This window comes from Oncorhynchus tshawytscha, linkage group LG09 (genome assembly GCF_018296145.1).
Source record: "Oncorhynchus tshawytscha isolate Ot180627B linkage group LG09, Otsh_v2.0, whole genome shotgun sequence".
NCBI classification, from domain to species: domain Eukaryota; kingdom Metazoa; phylum Chordata; class Actinopteri; order Salmoniformes; family Salmonidae; genus Oncorhynchus; species Oncorhynchus tshawytscha.
Window position 1 is genome coordinate 40,254,963 of NC_056437.1, and position 25,665 is coordinate 40,280,627.

General features: G+C 43.6%; 1 protein-coding gene across 5 annotated transcripts in view; it reads right to left on the minus strand.

Annotated features, from left to right (window-relative positions):
• The window catches only part of LOC112257980 (zinc finger and BTB domain-containing protein 16-A), a 137,514-nt gene that overhangs the window by 75,693 nt on the left and 36,156 nt on the right, over window positions 1-25,665 (minus strand). For all 5 annotated transcript variants that reach the window (XR_002954668.2, XM_024431971.2, XM_024431970.2 and 2 more), the window contains exon 3: window positions 10,459-10,556. Coding sequence is in view for 4 of the 5 variants with exons in the window: in XM_024431971.2 (XP_024287739.1) it covers window positions 10,459-10,556 (98 nt within the window). In the remaining variant the exon portion in view is untranslated. The remainder of the gene's footprint in view (window positions 1-10,458; window positions 10,557-25,665) is intronic.

The window sequence follows — 25,665 nt, forward strand, 5'->3', positions numbered from 1 at the left end:
AGAGAGAGAGAGAGAGAGAGAGAGAGAGAGACAGAGAGAGAGACAGAGAGAGAGAGAGAGAGACAGAGAGAGAGACAGAGAGAGAGAGAGAGAGACAGAGAGAGACAGAGAGAGAGACAGAGAGAGAGACAGAGAGAGACAGAGAGAGACAGAGACAGAGAGAGAAGAGAATGTGAGTGAGACAGGCTGCACTGGCGGACTGGAGCGGGGAGGGGAGGGACAGCGACGTCTGAAAAGGTAAACATCCCCACACAGTACACTGTGCATACCAACAAGTATTCCTCGTCCTCCTCCCTCCCTCCCGCCTTCCATCTCTCTTTCACTCTCTGTCTGTATGTCTGAGGCTAGGTGAAGGGTGGGGGCTGGTTTGGGGGGGGGGCAGATACAGGGACCTGTGAGCTGTCATTTCAGAAAGAGATGATAAAAATCAAGACACGCACCGAGGTCGGGATGGAAAAGAAGTTGAAAGTCTGAGGCAAAAAAATATATCAAAGGGCCTCGGCTCGTCGCTCGTCTCTCCCTAACCGTCGCTGTCTTGATAGAAGCGCCTGTCTGCTTTACGCCAGACCAAAGCTCCAATGAGTCAACACTGACATGTACACAGCACAGGTTGGCATTGTGCGTCAAGCCAGCCAGCCCTGCGAAAGTTTCAGCGCTTGAGCTAAAAATACACTGCCCACATCCTTCACTCACTTTTCATTGTTGAGGGGAATCATTTCTTGCGGTTCTTCCTAGAGTTTCAAATGTGTGTGAAAAGGCAGGCAGACGGTTGTTTGCCATTTCCTTTTTTAGCTTTCCACCCATTGACAACTTCAATGAAGTATTTCTGGAGGGTGGCCAAGAATTTGTCAGGTCAGAGTATTTACCTACTCACCTGTTGAAAGCAGTCAGCTTTATCATCCAGTAACCACTTCATACTAGTCATGACTCACAGCTCTGATAATGATTGGACCAATGATCTCCTGAATGACTTGGTTAATGATGATGCTAGACCAGATCTGGACTCAATCAGGATGGGGAAACTAAGGCCAACCAGGTCTGCCTTTACTATGCAGCCTAGGTGCTGAAGACTTGTTTCCACAGGCACCCGGGAGCTAAGCAAGCCATAGTAAAACCCTCTTTTGAAGTCTTCTCCAGTCTTTCTCTGAGGCAAGGAGAAGCGGCTGAGCCCGGGATTACCCGACTCATTTTAAAACTTCCACATCGCAATAATTCTTCCCCTAAGGATTGCTTGATTACACGCACCGTCTTACTGTCGCAGCAGGAGATGCCTGAGGTGGCAGTGTACAATACAAACTCTGCTGAATTTCAGAGAGAAGAAGAAACTCAATGTTGTGTCATGGGACTTTGGCTCCAGGATCTGAGAAACTGGGGAGGCTGGGAGAATGTGTTGGGGTCTCCGACCTGCAGTGTGTTTATTACACTGTTGTAGTCATAAATGTCACAGCCAGCTTTAATACAGACATGCTTTTTATTATGGATGTCAAACAAGTGCTGTATTTGTGGTCTTTCCGACTAGCGAATGTGTAGTAGTGGGGATTTGGAAGGGGATTCTAAAATAAACATAATATATTTCCTTAAAGCTGTATTTTTACATGCTGAGTCGTGCACAGAGCCAATTCACCGGCACAGCGTGAGGCGTCATTCATCTCCCCGCCGCAACATGGCGGGAGAGGCACCTCGGCGACAAATCAAAACCTGTGTAGCTACATCCTGGGGCCCCAGACTCCGGCATTAATTGCGAGATACTAATTTGTTTGTTCCCCTTTGAACCATGACTGAGGGAGAACAAACAACGGTGACATGACATCTCATTTACATATAATGGGAGAGAAACGAACAACACTGTTGTGTTTCCAGTGTGGAAGGAACATTGTGGTTGTATGTGGAAACATATGAAAATCAAATCAAATTTTATCTGTCACATGCGCCGAACACAACAGGTGTAGGCAAACCTTAGTGAAATGTTTACTTACAAGCCCTTAACCAAAAATGCAGTTAAGAAAATATCCCCCCCAAAAAAGTAAGAGATAAGAATAACAAATAATTAAAGAGCGGCAGTAAATGACAATAGCGGGGTTTTATACGGGAGCACCGGTGTCGAGGTAATATGTACATATAGGTAGAGTTATTCAAGTGACTATGCATAGATAGTAACAGCGTAGCAGCAGTGTAGAGAGAGGGAGGGGGGACAACACAATGCAAATAGTCTGGGAGGGCCTCCCGGGTGGCGCAGTGGTTAAGGGTGCTGTACTACAGTGCCAGCTGTGCCACCAGAAACTCTGGGTTCGCGCCCAGGCTCTGTCGCAACCGGCCGCGACCAGGAGGTCTGTGGGGCGATGCACAATTGGCCTAGCGTCATCCGGGTTAGGGAGGGCTTGGCTTGTTTCATAGCGCACCAGCAACCCCTGTGGCGGGCCGTGCACAGTGCATGCTAACCAAGGTTGCCAGGTGCACGGTGTTTCCTCCGACACATTGGTGCGGCTGGCTTCTGTGTTGGATGCGCGCTGTGTTAAGAAGCGGTGCGGCTTGGTTAGGTAGTGTATTGGAGTACGCATGACTTTCAACCTTCGTCTCTCCTGAGTCTGTACGGGAGCTGTAGCGATGAGATGAGATAGTAGCTACTAAAACAATTGGATACCAGGAAATTGGGGAGAAAAAGGGGTATAAGTCAACAACAAAAAAAGCAAAGAGTCTGGGTAGCCATTTCATTAGATGTTCAGGAGGGGGGGGATATTTTCTTAAAACTGCATTTTTGGTAAGGGCTTGTACAATTGGATACCAGGAAATTGGGGAGAAAAAGGGGTCAACAACAAAAAAGCAAAGAGTCTGGGTAGCCATTTCATTAGATGTTCAGGAGGGGGGGGAATGTGACAAACACATGTGACAAAGAAAATGTAATTTGATTTACATATGTTTCCACATACGACCACAATGTTCTTTGCACACTGGAAACAGTCAGTCAAGTGTTGTTCGTTTCTCTCCCATTACATGTAAATGAGAGATGTCATGTCACCGTTGTTTGTTCTCCCTCAGTCATGTGGCTTGGGGGTAGAAGTTGTTTAGAAGCCTCTTGAACCTAGACTTAGTGTGCTGACCTAGACTACCGCTTAAGGGGCAGTAGCAGAGAGAACAGTGGCTAGGGTGGCTGGAGTCCCATATGTCGTGTGGGTGGGCAGGAGGTTGGATCAGGCCAACACGTGGAGGGGTAAGGGGAAACCTACACAACAGGGAACCCAGAGTCCAATGGCTTTTACAGACCGTCTATAAACCATCTGCACTTAAGGCCCGAGGAAGAGAGGAGTCCAATAAAGAAAAAAGCCCAACTGCACTAAGTAGGCCCTGAATCCACAGGCTGTCCGTGGCCAGTGTCTGCCTGGCTGGATCAATAGCCGCTGTGTGTTGAATTACATGGCTTTTAGATGGCTAATGCCATGGCCCAGGCCCTAAACCAATGGGTCCAAAATCTCCACTGAATGTTGATTTAAAACCACTGCAGCCCGTTGTAAATCCGGAAATATATCTCATGTTATGGGTCTTTATCAGTTCATTAAATCATATCCGTGAGTACTACACTGGACACAAATATGAACGCAACATGCAAAGTGTTGGTCACATGTTTCATGAGTTGAAATAAAAGATCCCAGAAATGTTCACACACAAAAAGCTTATTTCTCTCCTGTTAGTTATAATTTCTTCTTTGCCAAGATAATCCAGCCACCCTACAGTTGTGACATATCAAGAAGCAGATTAAACAGCATGATCATTGCACCTTGTGCTGGGGACAATAAAAAGCCACTCTATAATTTGCAGTTGTGTCACACAACACAATGCCACAGTTCTCAAGTTTAGGGAGTGTGCAATTGGCATGCTAATTGCAGAAATGTCCACCAGGGCTGCTGCCAGAGAATTTAATGTTAATTTCTCTACCATGAGCCTCCTCTAATGTAGTTTTAGGGAATTTGGCAGTACGTCCAACTGGCCTCACAACCGCAGACCACGTGTAACCACGCCAGCCCAGGACCTCCACATCTGGCTTCTTTACCTGTGGGATCATCTGAGACCAGCGGACAGCTGATGAAACTGGGGGTTTGCACAACCGAATAATTTCCACACAAACTGTCAGAAACCATCACAGATAAGCTCATCTGTGTGCTCGTCGTCCTCACCAGGTTCTTGACCTGACTGCAGTTCGGCATTGTAATCAACTTCAGTGGCCAAATGATCAACTTTGATGGCTACGGGCATACTGAAGAAGTGTGCTCTTCACGGATGAATCCAAATTCCAACTGTACCGGGCAGATGGCAGACAGCATGTATGGCATCGTGTGGGCGAGCGGTTTGCTAATGTCAACTTTGTGAACAGAGTGCCACATGGTGGCGGTGGGGTTATGGTATGGGCATGTATAAGCTACGGAAAATGAACACAATTGGATTTTATTGATGGGAATTTGAATGCACCTCCACCACCAAATATTTTAACATAATGCACAAGCCCCATGTCGCAAGAATCTGTAGAGAATTCCTGGAAGTTGAAAATGTCCCAGTTCGGGGGTGCGGTTTCAACATGGCTACATAAAGACATGTTCTGAGGCCTCTCCACTAAAGGGGTGAACCTTTTCTGTTTGAACCTTTTAACTATCAAAATGGGGTGGCATTCTTATTACAGTATATAGGCGAGGCTACATGTGACTATGGTGTGTGTGTTCAGCACGTGCATATGAGTTCAATAGTGATAATGTTTAGGACAATTTAAAATATTAGGCTATTCATTTTTCATTCACATGTCCATAGATCTATGTTAATTCGCCATTATTCAACATAGGACATAAACACTTAATGGGCTTCCTGTTAGTAGCGTGACAGAAAATAGTGTAGGTACTATTTTTGGTTGTCATTTCATTTTGAGACTTGGCAGTGGGGTTATATTTTTATTTGTAGGTGTTATTTTAGTTTAGCGTTACACAAGCGTGTTATTAATTGTTTTGTTTTTGTGATGCACTACTCATTCTGGGTTAAGTCTAATACCACTAACATAAACAGTTCATTTAAAGCAGTCTCCTGGAATGTTCGGGGTAGTGGGCATGTGGTCAAGATTAAGAAAATACTAACATCCTTAAAAAAGGAAAGGGTTTCAATTGCGATGCTACACGAGACCCATTTATCTTCAACAGAACACGCTAAGCTGAAGAGGGACTGGATGGGCCATGTGTACTTTTCTTATTTTAGTTCAAACAAAAGAGGCACTGCCATCTTTGAAAATAAAAATGTCAGTCTCCCGAGTGGCACAGTGGTCTAAGGCTCTACAGCGCAGTGCAAGCTGTGCCACTAGAGATTCTGGGTTCGAGTCCAGGCGCTGTCGCAGCCAGCCACGACCGAGAGACCCATGGGATGGCACACAATTAGCCCAGTGTCGTCCGGGTTAGGGGAAGGTTTGGCCGGCAGGGATGTCCTTGTCTCATTGCACACTAACGACTCCTGTGGCGGGCTGGGTGAAGTGCATGGGTGAAGTGGTGTTTCCTCCGACACAAAGGTGCAACTAGCTTCCGGATTAAGTGGGCATTGTGTCAAGAAGCTGTGCGGCTTGGTTGGGTTGTGTTTTGGAGGACGCACGGGTCTCTCGACCATCACCTCTCCCGGGTCCGTACGGGAGTTGCAGCGATGAGACAAGACTAACTAAAGACAGCGAAATTGGGAAATTGCGAAATTGGGGAGAAAACGGGTTAAAAAATGTTTTTAAATAAAAGAAAATGTCCAATTTATATTTGAGCACCAAGATACAGACCATGAAGGATGGTTTATTTTGATTACAGGTAAAATACTTCAACATATTACTATACTCCCTTAAATTTATGTCTGACATGATTTGATTATTTAATCAATACTGAAAGGGAGTTGGGTTTATTTCAGGAGATTTTAACTGTACTTTGGGTAAATTGGATAAATCATCAACTGCTCCAGTCTCGAATCATTGAGCCTCAAATACATCTGTGATTCATCTGGTTTAGTAGACATACTGTATGGAGAGAGCTAAATCCTAATGTCAGAGACTATACTTTCTACTTTAGACCCCATAATTCATATTCTAGATTGAACTATTTTCTAGGCCCTCTACTTACTAGCATTTTGTCCAGTCATGTGCTATTGGTTCTATAGTCATTTCTGACCATGCCCCAGTGTATATAGATATTGAAATTGGCAAAACAATCCCCAAAAACGAGATGTCTCCGCTTAACAATGAAGGATTCTGCTCTGTGATCAAAGATAAATGATCACATTACTGTCTCGACAATCAACTCTCTCCTGTCTCAGCTGCAACTATCTGGGATGCTGCTAAATAAAGTATAAGGGGTCATATCATTTCCCAAGCCTCGATCATCAAGAAGCTTAGAATGGAAAATAGGAACAAATTGGAGGCTGTAAAGCATTTAGAACTTCTTAATAATCAACCCAGGTGAACTGGAATTCACTAGCTTGTGCTAAGGCCAAACTCAATTTAGAGCATACAAAGCATGTAAAAAATAAAAAAAAACATTGATTTTTACCAAGCAAAAATATTATGAGTTTGGTAACAGTCTGAGCCGTCTACTTGTACACCAACTTAAAAAATAACAGAATGAACGATTGATTAAGTCTATATGGATGGCAGATGGCTCCACTTCTTATGATCATTGCTTATCAATAATACGTTTTGCGACTTCTATAAATCTCTTTATACTTCACAATGTACAAGATCGAACAATGAAATGCCAAAATATCTGATTAAGATCCCCCCCGAGTTTTGCAGCCGCCTAAGGCACTGCATCTCAGTGAAAGAGGCATCACTACAGACCCTGGTTTGATTCCAGGCTGTATCACAACCGGCAGTGATTGGAAGTCCCATAGGGCGGCGCACAATTGGACCAACATCGTCCAGGTTAGGGTTTGGCCAGGATAGGTCATCATTGTAAATAAGAATGTGTTCACACACACACACACACACACACACACACACACACACACACACACACACACACCAAAAGGTTGGGGTCACTTAGAAATGTCCTTGTTCTAGAAAGAAAAGCCCATTTTTTTGTCCATTAAAATAACAAATTGATCAGAAATACAGTGTAGACATTGTTAATGTTGTAAATGACTATTGTAGCTGGAAACGGCAGATTTTTTATGGAATATCTACATAGGCGTACAGAGGCCCATTTTCAGCAAACATCACTCCTGTGTTCCAATGGTACGTTGTGTTAGCTAATCCAAGTTTATAATTTTAAAAGGCTAATCGATCATTAGAAAACCCTTTTGCAATTATGTTAGCACAGCTGAAAACTGTTGTCCTGATTAAAGAAGCAATAAAACTGGCCTTCTTTAGACTAGTTGAGTATATGGAGCATCAGCATTTGTGGGATCGATTTTACAGGCTCAAAATGGCAAGAAACAAAAGACATTTTTTTCTGAAACTCATCAGTCCATTCTTGTTCTGAGAAATGAAGGCTATTCCATGCGAGAAATGTCAAAGAAACTAAAGATCTCGTACAACGCTGTGAACTACTCCCTTCACAGAACAGGGCAAACGGTCTCTAACCAGAATAGAAAAAGGAGTGGGATTTTTCAGTACATAATACACTCTTAGCTTTGAAAGATGCAAGGAGGTACTTGCAGATTCCCGACCACATCACTCTGGTCACCGATTGCCCTTAATTCAGATCCCACCCCCCACAAAAAAGGAGTATTGGACTTCTGGACTGTAAGACGAAGGGTATTGCTGACCTTATGCCTTTATTTACTCAGGACACTCTTAAATCGTTTCAACAGATAAAAACTGAGTTTGACATACCCAACAAAGATTTGTTTAAGTACCTACAACTTGGATACTTCATAGAGAGTCAGAAGAAAGTCAATATACTATGTTTTCAAATGACTGAAGTTGAAAAACTATTTAAGAATCGTACTGTTCGGAGAGTTTTAATCTCCGACATATATTCTATTTTAGCGAACAGAAGTACCTCATTCTATGACGCGTTGAGACATGTTTGGGAGAGAGACATTGGACATGCATTTGGTGAGGAAGAATGGGCTTTTATCTGCGAAAGGGTCGACCCCAAATGCACCTCCATAAGCATACAATAACTACATTTCAAATGTTTTCATAGAACCTACTTTACACCTGTCTGCCTTCATAAAATGTTTCCCAATGCATCACAGTTACGTTTCAAATGTAAACAGGATACTGGCACCTTCATGCACATTTGTTTGGTACTGTAGCAGAATCCAGTCTTATTGGAATGATATTCATTTACACAAAGAATATCTGCAATTAGCTTTTTCACCGAATGTATATTTTCCTCTACTTTGATTGGAAATGTTGCGTTTGACCCGGACTCTGAACATCTGTTCAATACCCTTGTTTACTTAGCCTAAAAATGTATATTGTTATTATGGTCCACGCCTGATAGACACATTCTCGCAGATGGTACTTCTCAAGCGTCTGCTATTATACCCATGAAGGCACTTACCTTTGATTTACACTAAAGTCTGATACATTTTGGAAAATCTGGTCTCCATTAAGGTCCTATGTAGAAAAGCTCCCATAAAATGCCCCATGTTATAATTGTGATGTTTGTATATTTATTTTCTCAATTTTATGACTGCCTTTTTGTGTAATGTTTTCCTGTATCCTTATTCCTTTGATTGTACTTTGTGTGGTGGTGCACTTTGTTTGGTTGTCTATGTAAAATAACATTTTCATAATATGATGATTACAAAAAGTTAATGTCCCAGTTATTCCATAGCCTGCATACTCGCTACATGTCACCATTGAGCATGTTTGGGATGCTCTGGATAAACTTGTACGACAGCGTGTTCCAGTTCCCAACAATATCCAGCAACTTCGCACAGCCATTGAAGAGTAGCAGTACAACATTCCACAGACCACAATCAACAGCCTGATCAACTCTATGCGAAGGAGAAGTGTAGTGCTGCAAGAGGGAAATGGTGGTCACACCAGATACTGACTGGTTTTCTGATCCAAGCCCCTATTTTTTTTAAAGCTATTTGCATATCTGCATTCCCAGTCATGTGAAATTCATAGATTAGTACCTAATGAATTGATTTCAGTTGACTGATTTCTTTATATGAACTGTAAAATTGTTGCGTTTATATTTTTGTTCAGTGAAGTTATCCCATTTCAATATCAAGCCTGTACAATGCACAGCCAATACCCTGAGTCGATATTCACACAATAGTAAGGAATTCCCCTAGACCACGATGTCACGCCCTGACATAGAGAGCCCTTGTTTCTCTATGGTATAGTAGGTCAGGGCGTGACTAGGGCGTATTCTAGTTTATAATTTCTGTTGTGTTCTAGTATATATTTTCTATGTTGGTGTTTTATATGATTCCCAATTAGAGGCAGCTGATAATCGTTGTCTCTAATTGGGGATCATATTTAAGTAGTTATTTTTCCCACCTGTGTTTGTGGGATATTGTTTTGTGTTTGTGCACCACTTAGTCACGTTTTGTTGTTCGTTTATTGTTTTGCTGAAGTTTCACTTAGTAAGAAAGATGTGGAACTCTACGTACACTGCGCCTTGGTCTTGTTCTTACGACAACCGTGACACACGCCCACAAATTAGGAAAAAAACAAAAAATTCTATCCCATTAACCCCCAGTATAAAAGAGCCAACTTCGTTGTACATTTTTTTGTATATCAGAAGTAACAAAAGATGCAGAGAAGCTGCTGTGTTGTTCAATGTACCATGTAACCAGGTCAAAAATCCCAACCTACGGTTCGCAATGCTCCCACTTAATGATATAGAGCCTGAGCGAAAAGCTCTGTTGCTTCCGGCTACTTGGCGTGGGAAATTGTGGGGACCTGGTGTCCAGGTAGGCTACACGTAGCTATGTATAGTCCGTTTAACTCCACTCACTACTTGCATCTGTATAATCTCTTTTTTGGTGATGTTGGTCTTGGCTAGCTTAATGTTCCGGTTGGTAGCTAGCACTCACGTGGCTGCTAGCACCGTCATGAAAAGGGGCATGAGGGAGGTTCTAGAATATTACGTAATGAGAACACTCGGGAGCAGGCGATGTTGAAAAGTCATCTTTAGACATGTACTTTTCTTGAATGAAGTTATGTAACTGACTTAAACAAGCACATTGGGGTAACGTTGGCGTTGTGGTAGGAACCCATGGGTTGTTTTCAACCAAGGCGTATGGGACCGCAGAGTTCTATTCAATACCGACTGGGACTATATCAAATTCCATAATGTCATGTTCTAATATAGTGTAGAATGTAAACAAAAAAAGTTAAATTGTTTTGCTATGCATTGTTAAAATAGGGTATTACACAGTATTAAACACAGGATGAAAAATCTCTACATGTACAGTATTGTTTTTGTAAATACATGCAGTATAGATACACATTCATAGACATATCTATACAGACACAAAAGTGTTGATTCTTACCTGAGTGAGACAGCAAGTGCATCCTAAGGCGTAGGCTGTCCAGGAAGCGTTTCCCACACAGCTCACATCCATAGGTCTTCATACCGCTGTGCAGCTTCCTGTAAAGACGAGGGAGATGCGTATCTTCAGGACATTGTCTGGATTTTACATCCAATATCAAAATCAGACAGAGATATACATTCATGAATGAAACCTGTGATTTGACATTCAGCTGCCTACATCACTGTTCAGTGTTGCTCACAATGATATCCTTGTATTGTCAAACACTTTGCTTCTCAGATACTGGTAAGACAGCGTCACCGACCATGAATCAGTACATCAAAGCATAACAGTAAACGGAGCTCGACATTATTCCAGCTATAAAATCACTAACTGTTATTCCACTGGAGGTGTTACTGTGGCAAGCATGCACACCCGTCATAGAATTGACGCACATTGGAAGGATTAGGTCCTATAAAGTGGACTATGATTTACACAGAGAGACGAAGCCGGTTTACAATATGAGCCTTTATTATACCGTGACAGTTTTGAGTCCCCTTGTCAATTCCTATTATTTTGGACCCTTGTTATGGGAATGGCTCCTTTATCGCTCAGTCAAAATGGCCACCACCCGAAGGAACACGTGTTGGTGCAGAGCTACATGGTTGTGGCCCAGAAGGTCAAGCCTAAACTAAGGGTAACTATTTAATTACACAGAAAAGGAAAATGGGGGTTAGATAACTATGCAACCTTCGGTAACCTTGGACAACCTATGTGAAGATTTCAGTTTGGCGATGTAGTAGGAACCTTGACAACTCAATCTGTTGCAAAATCCTCAAACACCCCAGGGGCAGATCCAAAATGAGCTTTTGTTCAGATGTATCTAAATCTGTTCTGAGGCAATTAAAGGACACAGATTGGCAAACAATTGCCATTTTTGCAGATAGCCTCGCTAAGCCCCTCGAGAACGTCACACACACACACTGTAGTTTGGCCATGTTATCTTTAAGACATATTGCATCCTTCAAGGAAGAGATAAGCAGATCAAGAATGGCTTGACAGTCCACACACACAGAACGACTTCAAACAATGCCGCGCTTAAGAACACAACACTCAGAGAGAATGCTCAGGTCACCCCCCCCCCATAAAACATACAAACATTCACCCCTAGCAGGTATGCCCTTTTATTGTTTTATTGATGTTCTTGCCTAAGTGGGCCTCGCCGGAGCCCACTGACCGGCTCAAAGACCGCTGGCAATTCGTTAAAAATGGTAAGCCAAATGTATTTTTATTAGCATGCTTACAGCTCTCTGGAATTGTTACCAGAGAAGTAATTAGCTCAATGGTTGCACCTTGGCGCCAACTGTTGTACGTCTCAGAATGGGAAACAAAAGACATATGTTCCGGTTCTCACATTTCTATTTGTGCACAATTAAACTAGTCACCAAACTGTCGAAAGCTGAGAGAAAATGGTATGTAAAAAAGGATGTGAGTGAGAAGAATGCACCAAAATAGTTTCCTTTTTATGTTCAGGTGAGGAGCGGTTTTGTGTCGAGTGCATTGTATGCCTGAATGAAGTGATAATCAGAGCACTTCAAGCTGGATTGTCTCAGTATCAAATCAGACGACGGAAAAAATTGTCTTAGTGTGCGAGTTCTCAGGGAAACAATACCCTTGATAAGGAGATCTGAACTTCGTAAACTTGACACAGCGATCCATCTTCGCTTCTCACAAAAGAGCAGAGGATGTTTGGGGAGAAAAATGACGATTGATTGATGTCAAATGCCAAATCAAAATTGATTTACAGCTCCTGCTGCAAACGAGAGCAAGCCATCTGTGACAATGGTGGCAAGAATTATTAAGCAAGGAAGTCTGGTGTGACTTCAATTAAGAGTAATTGATGGAAAACCGCTTTGAGGACCGAGGGAGAGAGTGAAAAATCACAAATCAAAATAAACAAAAGGAAAAGGGGAGAGAGAGAGAGAGAGTGAGAAAAAAACTAGAAACCTTACAAAATCCTGATGGCTGGTTTAACAAGAGTAGGATTTGTGGAAAGACCTCGACAAACAAAAGGAAGAATGAGGCAGCAAAGCCCTTTGGCAAGCTGTAAGTAATTAAAAAGGCCTGTAAACGTCTCCAAAAATAAAAGGGCCACTTCAAAACGTGATGGTGGGCGAGCGGCTGTGGCAGGAGGGGAAAAGACCAGGGGTCCGCACACCTTGGGGACACTGAGTGATGCACACAAACACAACATCTTACTGTAGGGGAGTTTTCAAAGGCCTTTTGTTGTGGCCCCTCAATCTGGCCATTGTCCCCTGGTACAGAAAGCTGATGAAGAGTAGATGGACTTATTAAGGGGACTGCAAGGGGCTGGAGAGAGGGGAGCATGTGTACCGACTCAACCTTATACGCATGGAGGCCAGGGAGGTGTTGGAAACGGGAGGCTTCTGTCCATCTGGAGGGGAGAGATAGAGATGGAGCTGAATCTAACAGAGGACCAGCTCGTCTAAAGCAGAGAGGAACCTGATGGTGTTTCGACCAGAAAGACAGAGGCAGACAGAATGACAGTGGTTTATAGGGCTCTATATATTTAGCATACTAGGGAATAGTTGCAACATGCTACGTCTTCGCAATTGGGCTTGAGGAGTTTTGTGTTTAAAACCAAATTAGGCTGGGCAATTGAGAATGCTCAGCAAGGGCTATTGCAATTGTTACGGAATAATCACTATTGTGGCATTTTTATTTGGAAAGCTGAGAATACCTACAGTTGAAGTCAGAAGTTTACATACACCTTAGCCAAATACATTTAAACTCAGTTTATCACAATTCCTGACATTTAATCCTAGTAAAAATTCCCTGTCTTAGGTCAGTTAGGATCACCACTTTATTTTAAGAATGTGAAATGTCAGAATGTTTACATAAACTCAATTAGTATTTGGTAGCGTTGCCTTTAAATGGATTAACTTGGGTCAAACGTTTCGGGTAGCCTTCCACAAGCTTCCCACAATAAGTTGGGTGAATTTTGGCCCATTCCTCATGACAGAGCTGGTGTAACGGAGTCAGGTTTCTAGGTCTCCTTGCTCACACACACTTTTTCTATAGGATGAGGTCAGGGCTTTGTGATGGCCATTCCCATACCTTGTTGTCCTTAAGACATGTTTTGCCACAACTTTGGAAGTATGCTTGGGGTCATTGTCCATTTGGAAGACCCATTTGCGACCAAGCTTTAACTTCCTGACTGATGTCTTGAGATGTTGCTTCAATATATCCATTTTCCTCCCTCATAATGCCATCTATTTTGTGAAGTGCACCAGTCCCTCCTGCAGCAAAGCACCCCCACAACATGATGCTGCCACCCCCGTGCTTCATGGTTGGGATGGTGTTCTCCAGCTTGCAAGCCTCCACCGTTTTCCTCCAAACATGACAATGGTCATTATGGCCAAACAGTTCAGACCAGAGGACATTTCTCCAAAAAGTATGATCTTTGTCCCCATGTGGAGTTGCAAACCGTAGTCTGGCTTTTTATGGCGGTTTTGGAATAGTAGCTTCTTCCTTGCTGAGCGGTCTTTCAGGTTGTCTCGATAAAGGACCCGTTTTATTTGTACCGGTTTCCTCCAGCATCTTCACAAGGTCCTTTGCTGTTGTTCTGGGATTGATTTTCACTTTTCGCACCATGTACATTCATCTTCAGGAGACAGAACGCATCTCCTTCCTGAGCGGTATGACGGCTGCGTTGTCCCATGGTGTTCATACTTGCGTACTATTGCTTGTAGAGATGAACGTGGTACCTTCAGTCGTTTGGAAATTGCTCCCAAGGATGAACCTGACTTGCGGAGGTCTACAATTTCTTTTAATGAGGTCTTTGCTGATTTCTTTTGATTTTCCCATGATGTCAAGCAAAGAGGCACTGAGTTTGAAGGTAGGCCTTGAAATACATCCACAGGTACACCTCCAATTGACTTAAATGATGTCGATTAGCCTATCAGAAGCTTCTAAAGCCATGACATAACTTTCTGGAATTTTAAAACAATGTATGTACACTTCTGACCCACTGGAATTGTGATACAGTGAATTATAAGTGATATAATCTGTTTGTAAACAATTGTTGGAAGAATTACGTGTGTCGTGCACAAAGTAGATATCCTAACCGACTTGCCAAAACTATAGTTTGTTAACAAGAAATTTGTGGAGTGGTTGAAAAACGAGTTTTAATGACTCCAACCTAAGTGTAAGTAAACTTCCAGCTTCAACTGTACACAATGGAATGCCATCTGCCCCAAAAATAGCATCCACAACAAATGTGAACACTGCTAAGATTCAAAATTACTTTGAATGAAACGACACCCTCCTGCTGCAAAAAGTTAATGGCAGAGAGCCACACAATGTTAACATTACCATTAACTTTGTGTTTTTTTATGGAAGCATTTCTTTTTTACAGCTACTTAATTTTACAGGCGGCAGAAACTCAGAGTGACCCTTGCTGGTGATTTAGCGCAGCGGCAGTCAGCAGCCTGGCAGCCCATCCTGGGACTTGTGCTAACAGCCTCCTGTCTCGGTGCTGGTGGCAGGTCCATTAGCCTGGATAAAAAGCAGTTTATTTGGGGGTGGGTGGCGGTGGACGGAGGCGGAAAGCCGAAACGACCAAGCAATTATTACAAGTTCTACTTTCTGACCAAAGGAGCTCTGACCCCTCCACCAGATGTATCTGCACAAAAGACCCTCGCCCTCCCGCCACCCTCCCTTTCCTCTCCATGTGTGAACTGTGGCAGCTCCCAGTCCCCTCAGGACTCCCTCCCTCCCTATGCGCACGCACACACACACACCAACCCCCCTCTCTTAGGACATGAGGGGGTGGTAGTGTATATATGTGTGTGTGTGTGTGTGTGGGGGGGGGGGGTTAGGGGGCTCGTTTGAAACAGACTGACTGTAGTCATTAAGGAAGCTGACATAAAAAAAAAACTCAAGCCATTTACTCAGTTAATAAGAGACTTTGTCCAGCAGTCAGTTTTGACAACGGCAATAAATAAAAAATGTATGTAAACAAAACATACGCTGAACACCTCATTTGGGCGCTGGAGTGGTGCGCGGGCTCGTAAATCAGGGAAGTGTTTGAAACGGGAGTAGATTACAGGCCTGTGTTATTGAGCTGTTACAGCGTGCCTCGTATAAACCTGAACCTTTTCACTCGCCAGTAGACCACGCTGGCTCTACATCCGGGAGTTCTCCTGTCCGGGGACGGCCCTCAACGCAGGGGTCTCTGCTACATGACGCCATTAAAAGAAAAAACTGAAACAAGCTTCAGTAACACCACTAAAACAACAGTATACTCAACTGAATTGCCACAACAACAGTTTAGTCATCTGTTTGGTTAAGCGGTTGAATAATCTAATAATAATCTACGCCTTCAGTATGGAAACATTCTGGAAGTGCATTAAAGATAAGTCCTTAAAATCTTTATATTCCTGGATGGAGTCGTCAAAGGCTTTCCTATTAACGTCACACGTCAGCTCATCAAAACAAAGAGTCCAATCAAAAGAAATGAACCGAATACAAAAAGAAACTTGACTGCTGCGCTTACGCCTTTACAGCTACTTCAAAACATCTCTCCGCCGAAACCCAGGAACATTGAACTCCTCCTTTATCGCCTTTCATCTTTCCAATCCTTTTCTAGTCTCCCTTCTCGACGGCATTCTTAAAACAACTTGAGATGATACTTGGCATACAGGCGAGGGGGCAAATGGAGAGAACAGGAGAGGAAAAGACGAGACGGCATTGGAAAAGGAGGAGAAAGAGGCACGTGTATAGATTGGGGCAGGGTCACCATAAAATAAATGATAAATTGTAGAGTGAGTGTTTGTCCTCAATGTGCCTGGAAATGGAGAGGCTGAGTGGCCTATCTGGGGGAGCCAGTCCCATTAGTCTCCTCCTCTGGGGGGGAGGGTCTCTCACTCGGGGCCCTAAGAAGCACGCACGCCATCCGTCCCATGTGCACACACAGTCAGATTAAGGTATTTGTCAAAAGAGGGGGCCAACAATGTGGCAGGGAGAACAGAGAGGGAGGGAGAGAAAGAGGGAGGAAGAAGGGGAGCTCAAGCTGTCTGTCTATTTGCCTCACTAGCTGCTTTTTAATAGAGATCTCAGTCAGGTGTCGACACCGCTCTGCCAAAACATTTGCATAATGATGATTAATCTTAATTGACGGAGTGGCATTTGCACTTTTTTGGGTTCTTCCACCGAGCTATCCTTTAGTGGTGGCTAAGGTTAGCTGTTCCTTGCCTCATATACACAAGGGTAAAAACAACCATCTATGATATTAAAGAAACCAGACATTGTTACATCCAGAGGCTGATATAACAACATGTGGGAGGGGGAGCACTTGTGAACAAAACTGTAATAACGCAAGTGACGGCTAGATGACACATCGGTAGATGATCCTAATGCAGCCATAAGTGGCTACGAGATGCCTCTGGCTCTGCCAGCGGTTTTTATTTTGGTATTCTTTCCCCGATCTCCAGAGCCGTGCGGTGAGGCAAGGGTCTTTTTTCCACAGGCGTTTCCAGCCCATTAGGACCAGGCGAGCCACGCAGATGACGACCATCAGACAGCGTGAGGGGGAGATTGGAGCACGATAATACAAAGGGATAAAAAAAAAGGAAAAAAGAGATACAGAAAAAACAAACAAAACGAACGCCATCACAGCTCGGGCCCTATTTTAATGGCATTCATAAAAACAAATGCCACATCCATTTCTTATTAGCCCAGAGCCGTCCTACACATGTCAATGACTAGCCCCCTTTCCCCCCCGCTGCGAGACGTTCATATGAATTCCCAGCCACACTCACACATGCTGCAAGCTACGTGCTAAGCATAGACAAGTAGCAGGCAGGCTGGGAGAAGAGGGAGGGAGGAAAAAGAGAGAGCCACTGCCTTTCATCCCTGGTACAGAGGCGTTATTTATAATACCCAAAGATTACCACCCCCAAATTTGCCTGGGGGTACAGGGATAGATACAGCAAGACAATATTCTTGAGGGTAAAAAGGGAAATATATTAAATTAAATGAATTTACAAGGGAGGGTGGGCGGTTGGGGGGGAGGGGAGGGCATAATAGAGCGGCATTAGGGAGATGTCTGTTGAATGCCAAAAGGATATTCGTTTCCATAATGGCCCAATGTTATCAATTGAGTTATTGCCTGTAATATCAGTGTTAGTGGTCGACTCAAAACCACCCGCACTAATCAATTCCCATTCACACTCTGCCATCATTATCACGGTCTATGTCATCATTACAGACCCAAACCCGTGGCTCTAACATGGCTTCTGCTGGGAGATTGGTTAAATAATCACCGTGTTGACTGGCTCGCTGCTGTTCGGTGCCTCTCGTCGTGAAAGAGAGTGGTTCTCGAGCAGCAGTCCCAGACAGTGGAGGTGTATTGATGGTGGGGGAGAGAGAGACTGCAGGCGTTGAACAATGCTCAATTATGTCGTCCAGGGGAACGCGACACAGCGCTCCTTTCATTATCCCTGGCGGAAGCCTCTTTTCTGTGTAGTCAACAGGCAGAACTGGAGTATTAGCCCCACACATTGGCTCTGTACAGGGCCCTGACATAGGACCGCCACTCCTAGTAGCCATACCTGGGCAGAGACACATCATTTCCGGCTAATCCCAGGTTTTATGCCTGAATCTCCGCCAAGCTTAGAAGCTGGGGTCCTCCCCTCTCTTTCTCTCAAGAATTTACCATCTGAGGTATACTATTAGGTTTATATAAACACTTCGTTCAATAGAGAATTGCATCAGAAAAACAATCATCCAAATGCCTCTACCATGTATGGTTCAAAAGGTAGATAATTTACTCAGAGAATTAAGCATGATTAGTGAATAGAATGTCATTACGGCCATGGTCAAAAACTGGTGCTGTTTAATAGAACTCCGTCACTGCTCTGCGGGCAGAACGGCACAAAGGTCAAATGTCAACTGACAAGCTAGGTAGTGGCTGCAGGATTGCATGCGATAACAGGACTTTAAGAAAATGAAATCTGCAGAATACAAAACAAAGAATTTAGCCAATATACGATGAACAAAAATATAAATGTAACATGCAACAATTTCAAAGATGTACAGTTCATATAAGGAAATTAGTCCATCAAAATAAATTCATTAGGCCCTAACCAATGGATTTCACATGACTGGGAATACAGATATGGATCTGTTGGTCACAGATACCTTAAAAAAAAGGTATGGTTGTGGTTCAGAAAACCAGTCAGTATCTGGTGTGACCACCACTTGCCTCACGCTGTGCGACACTTATCTGTCAAAGAGTTGATCAGGCTGTTAATTGTGGTCTGTGGAATGTTGTCCCACTCTTCAATGGCTGTGCGAAGTTGTTGGATATTGGTGGGTACTGGAACACACTGTCGTACATGTCGATTCAGAGCATACCAAACATACTCAATGGGTGACATGGCTGGTGAGTATGCATGCCATGGAAGAACTTGGACATTTTAAGCTTACAGGAATTGTGTACAGATCCTTGCGAAATGGGGTTGTGCATTATCATGTTGAAACATGAGGTGATGGCGGCGGATGAATGGAGAAGCGGATGAATGGCACGACAATGTGCCTCAGGATCTCTTCACGCATCTCTGTGCATTCAAATCGCAATCAATAAAATGCATTTGTGTTCATTATCCATAGCTTATGCCTGCCCATACCATAACCCCACTGCCACCGTGGGGCACTCCGTTCACAACGTTGACATCAGCAAACTGCTCGCCCACACAATGCCATAGACGCTGTCTGCCATCTGCACGACACAGTTGAAACTGGGATTCCCAGCGGCCATCGAAGGTGAGAATTTTCCTACTGAAGTTGGTTACGATGGCGAACTGCATTCAGGTCAAGACCCTGGTGAGGACGACGAGCACGCTGATGAGCTTCCCGAAACGGTTTCTGACAGTTTGTGCAGAATTTCTTCGGTTGTTGAAACACTCAGTTTCATCAGCGGTCTGGGTGGCTGGTCTCAGACAATCCCACAGGTGAATAAGCACGATGTGGAGGTCCTGGGCTAACGTGGTTACACGTGTTCTGTGGTTGTTTGGCCGGTTGGATGTACTGCCAAATTCTCAAACTACGGTATATTATGCGAGAGAAAAGAAAAGCACATTTTCTGGCAACAGATCTGGTTAATATTCCTGCAGTCAGCATGCTAATTGCACACTCCCTCAAAACTTGAGACAACTGTGGCATTGTGTTGTGTGACAAAACCGCAAATTTTAGTGGCCTTTTATTGTCCCCAGCACAAGGTGCACCTGTGTAATGATCACACTGTTTAATCATCTTCTTGATATGCCACACCTGTCAGGTGGATGGATTGTCTTGGCAAAAGGGAAATGCTAACTAACAGGGATGTAAACAAATTTGCAGACCAAATTTGAGACATTTCTGGGATCTTTTATTTCAGCTCATGGAACAACACTTTACATGTTGCCTTTATATTTTTGTTCAGTGTATATGTATATATACACACATTACCAGTCAAAAGTTTGGACACCTACTATACTCATTCAAGGGTTTTTCTTTATTTGTATTATTTTCTACATTGTAGAATAATAGTGACAACGTCAAAACTATGAAATACCACATACGGAATCGTGTAGTAACCAAAAAAGGGTTAAACAAACCAAAATATATTTAAAATGTGAGATTCTTCAAAGTAGCCACCCTTTGCCTTGATGACAGCTATGCACACTCTTGGCATTCTCTCAACCAGTTTCATGAGGTAGTCACCAGGAATGCATTTCAATAACAGGTGTGCCTTGTTAAAGGAATTTCTTTCCTTCTTAATGCGTTTGAGCCAATCAGTTGTGTTGTGACAAGGTAGGGGTGATATACAGAATATGGCTCTATTTGTAAAAAGACCAAATCCATATAATGGCAAGAACAGCTCAAATAAGCAAAGAGAAACGACAGTCCATTATTACTTTAAGACATGAAGGTCAGTCAATACGGGAACATTAAGAACTTTTAAAGTTTCTTCAAGTGCAGTCGCAAAAACCATCAAGCGCTGTGAGGAAACTGGCTCTCATGAGGACCACCACAGGAAAGGAAGACCCAGAGTTGCCTCTGCTGCAGAGGATAAGTTAGAGAAATTGCAGCCCAAATAAATCCTTCAGAGTTCAAGTAACGGACACATCTCAACATCAACTGCTAGAAGAGACTGTGTGAATCAGGCCTTCAAGGTCTAATTGCTGCATAGAAACCACTAACGGACAACAATAATAAGAGACTTGCTTGGGCCAAGAAACACAAGCAATGGACATTAGACCAGTGGACATCTGTCCTGAGGTCTGATGAGTCCAAATTGGAGATTTTTAGTTCCATTCACTGTGTCTTTGTGAGACGCAGAGTAGGTGAACGGATGATCTCCGCATGTGTGGTTCCCACCGTGAAGCATGGAAGAGGTGGTGTGATGGTGTGGGGATGCTTTGCTGGTGACACCGTCTGATTTGTTTAGAATTAAAAACAGCACACTTAACCAGCACGGCTACCACAGCATTCTGCAGCGATAAGCCATCCCATCTGGTTTGCACTTAGCGGGACCATCATTAGTTTTTAAATAGGACAATGGCCCAACACACCTCCAGGCTGTGTAAGGGCTATTTGACCAAGAAGGAGAGTGATGGAGTGCTACATCAGATAATCTGGCCTCCACAATCACCCAACCTTTTTTGTTTTTTGGTTGAGTTGGACCACAGAGTTGTTCTGGGATTGATTTGCACTTTTTGCAACAAAGTACGTTAATCTCTAGGAGACAGAACTCATCTCCTTCCTGAGCGGTATGACGTCTGCGTCTAGTATGGTGTTCATACTTGTGTACTATTGTTTGTACAGATGAACGTGGTACCTTCAGGCATTTGGAAACTGCTCCCAAGGATGAACCAGACTTGTGGAGGTCTACAATTTGTTTTCTGAGGTCTTAGCTGATTTCTTTTGATTTTCCCATGATGTCAAGCAAAGAGGCACTGAGTTTGAAGGTAGGCCTTGAAATACATCCACAGGTACACCTCCAATTGTCACATCAAATGATGTCAATTAGCCTATCAGAAGCTTCTAAAGCCATGACATCATTTTCTGTAGAATTTTCCAAGCTGTTTAAAGGCACAGTCAACTTAGTTTATGTAAACTTCTGAGCCACTGGACTTGTGATACAGTGAATTATAAGTGAAATAATCTGTCTGTAAACAATGGTTGGAAAAATTACTTGCGTCATGCACAAAGTAGATGTCCTAACCGACTTGCCAAAACTATAGTTTGTTAACAAGAAATTTGTGGAGTGGTTGAAAAACGAGTTTTAATGAATCCAACCTAAGTGTATGTACACTTCTGACTTCAACTGTATATCCTCCCCAAAGAAAATTAGTTCCAATTTTCATGGTGTGATTAGTTCCCTTTACGTCGCCATAGAAACGGTCCATCTCAACGTTGATTGACCAGGGTTAGAGCAATAGAATGCCACCTATCTGGTGACGAAAGTGACAAGGGTATCAAGTTGATTTTGATTGGTCCAAAGAGAGAAAACACCTCAAATGTTACCACCTCCCAATGCAGAAAATGGAGATGCCCCCCCCTGGCAAATGGTCACAACAAACTAACGTTATTTAATCAACACTGTTAAGTACAAGCATATTAAAGGTTGTAATATTGTAGAGAACAATCTGATGATTAATTGTATGTGATTCATAATAACATAGGGCACCCTCTTGAATTTAACCTTATTTTACTACATTCTAGAGCAGCGAGGGAACACCCTATATTCTATTTATTTTTGTATTTTATTTCACCTTTATTTAACTAGGCAAGTCAGTTAAGAAAAAAAATCTTATTTACAATGACTGCCTACCAAAAAGGCAAAAGGTCTCCTGTGGGGGTCAGGGGCCTTGGATAAAAAAGTTTTTTTAATGAAATAAATACAATATAAATATAGGACAAAAAACACAACACAACAAGAGAGACAACACTACATAAAGAGAGACCTACATAGCAAGGCAGCAATACACGACAACACTGTATGGTAGCAACACAACATAACAACAACAACCAGGCTTGATTCGATTTAATCATAATTGAAATGTGAGGATTTTTGAAAGAAAAAAACTGCAACACATTCAAATAGTTGCAGTTGCCATTATGAGTACATGCGTGAAACAGAGACCTGTGTTCACAAATTAATGCCATGATTTGATATTCCCTGACACGAGGATAATAGCCTTGTCATTTAATCAAGGCCTCAACGCAGTGGTTCAACACAACCAGATGGAATGAAGAAAACGGCATATGCGAGAGATCACAGACATCTATATCTGCAAGCCCACCCGATTTATGGGCTAAATACTGTAAAATAGCAATGACAGCTATACCCCCTCTTTCTGTTTAGTCTCAAAAGCAACCAGAATCTTCCTCGCCACCCGCCATCTGAAAATAGACGTTGTCTTTTTCTATGTCGCAGTTTGTTATGTTCTTGTTTTCTTCTGTTCCCATTTCTTGATCCTTCAGATCTGAGAGGTTAGTGGCGTGCTAGAGCTAGTGCAGTGCGGCGGGAGCGGGGCCCGAGCTATAAAAAGACCCAGAGTCTTCCCTCTGCCATGCATTATTCATGGGCATCACCTTCCATCAAGTGGTAGAAACCTCAAGGATGTCTAACTTTAGGTTGTGCGTTTGAAAAAGGGGAAGACAAGAGGAGCCAGGCTGAGGCAACGTTCCCTCTGTGCTGCTGATGTGTATAATTTATTCCCGGTTCAGATGACATCAAATACTTGTACCCTCTTGAGTGTTGCAGTTTGCATCTACGATGCTTAAGGGAAAGAGAGAGATGTTTTATCTTCCCTCCCGCTCGTCTTTCTAGCTCAGTCATAACGAGCGCCAGCACCTGTTACATCCGTAAAGATGACATTCAACAACAACCTGTACAACGCAGCAGAGTGCTCCAAAAAACAAGCTCGCTAAACGGTGAGACAAACTTTTGGGACAGACCTATGGAGCAATCACGAGCAATGTTGTTGTTCAGGCTACGCTATTCCACAGATGCCGTTTATGGTTTGCTACATTCCATCCAGATAGATCAGTTCATATCAGTGTCAGAACCAGTGTATGACACTCACTGTAAACAGTTCGTGTTTTCTGGGTCACCGGAGCGAGAGGCCCGAGAGACTAGCGCAGACCAGTATGACAAGGAGGCCATTATTTCAAACTTTTGGCTGTAACTCTCAAAATATTATGCAATGCCTTCTGGATTGATTTACTGTAGACCTCTGTGTAGCCCAGAGTTGAGCGCATTTTAAGAAAGCATATAGCGGGGCATGGCCAAACTTAGTACCACAAATGCAGCCATTATTTGCAACAAAAAAAGCTGAATGTATCTTAAGAGGCCATTCTTGGAAAACAGCTTTTACAAAGATCAATTTACTAGGTCATATTTTGATATTTGAGATGTCCAGGGCAGATGGTTTGTGACGCAGCTGACCTCGGTAACAGTGTGTGTGGTAAATATTATGCCCTCTCGTTGCTGTGCCTCGTGGTCGCTCAGGGAGGTTCAGGTGGCAGTGTGGCACAGCCGTGGCAAAATGCTAGGTATCTGCACTGTCATTCCCCGCACGTCCGCTTTCCAAGAGCGCCAGCGAGGTCCCAAATAGCCCCAGCCAGAGCACACAGAGGCTGCAGTAAACAAGTCCCTCTAGCCTGGGCAGAGAGGCGGGAGTGGGGTGGAATGAAATCCAGTGACCGCTACGTGCAGAGTCACCACTCACCAATCACCCACTACTGGAAGCCCTTTATGACACGAGTCGACAGACGGAGAAAAACAGTCAGCGAAAAGACCTGCGACAGTCAGCCAGCCAGTCAGAGCAGGGCAATGCCAGGAGTGTCAGCCAGATTGAATATATGCTATTCCATACTGACCTACATTCATATGTGAGGGGGCCATTGAAATATAAGTTAATGATGCCGTGTCTGGTGACATTCCGTGTGGCACAAAGGGGCTGCTTTAGCTCTGTTTGGCTGGATAATGTGGCGGCGCATGGTGTCTGTTAAACTGCATTAGTTATAATATGAGCAGAACCATTTTGGCCATTTCACTCTGGGTGGCAGGGACTAAGTAGCTCTTTGGGAGAGAGAGAAGGAAAAAAATATCTGGGAAAACTGCTGACAGCTTTTTGGCCGGAGGGGCGGAATTCTGAAATGCCTCTGTATGACAGGCCAGGGTCATTCCCTAGTCAGGGAGCAGACTTTCCCTGACCCTGTGTTTCTAAGAAACGACTTTGAGGACTGTGTGTGTGGGGGGGGGGTAAACTCATCCCCAGTCTAAGCAGCATGGTGGAGGGGAGGGGTGAGGTGTGTGTGTGTGTGAGAGGGGGGTTCTGCTGGAGGGAGGCAAAGGGCAAGAGGGAGAAGCGTGAGGAGAAATCGATACGGCTGCTGAGAGTCACTCGCCACTGTGCCTTTTGGCCGGGCGTGGAGGCAGCGGTGGGAGGGGGGAATCAAAACGGACGCCTTTACAAAACTAATAACTATCAGTGAGGCTGCCCTCCAGACAGACGTGTCAGTCGCTTGTGCTCTGATAGAGAGAGCCAGGCACAGGCACAGCAGGCCAGGACAGAGCTGTAGCAGAGTAGGTTGGAGCACACAGGGCTGGGAGCACCACTGGCTGGGCTGCCTGGTAACAACACAAACTGCCATAGGGCCTGATGAGTGGGGGGCTGAAGTATTAAAAGGCAATGGGAAGACACGGCCAGGTAAATGGAGAAAGTGTGGGAGTATTTCTGTGCTTTTAGATAAAAGCAGATTCAGAGCAAGGCTATTCTGTATGACAAGGAGATGTTCTGATGGCACCTGAAAAGTCCATTATAACTTGCATTGTAGAAGAGTTCTTTTAAATCCTAAATTAGGAACATTAACAACTCCCTCAATGCTGATTCTTTTTACCAAAAATCTGTCCCACAGTTCCTTATGTGAATGAAGAAAACAACAGTTTTCTCCTGAGGAAGTGACAGAAGCAACACAAGGGCAGTATATTTTCCTATCCACTCGAACAGAGTTGGAGTCTCCAAATGTCCTTGGGGTTGGTTAAATATCTGCCAGCTGGGGCATTTTTTATTTTGTGTGTCGTCGTGAAAGAAAGAACAGAGCCCAATCTTGAATCAATCATATGTACAATGAATCCAATAAGCATGACGG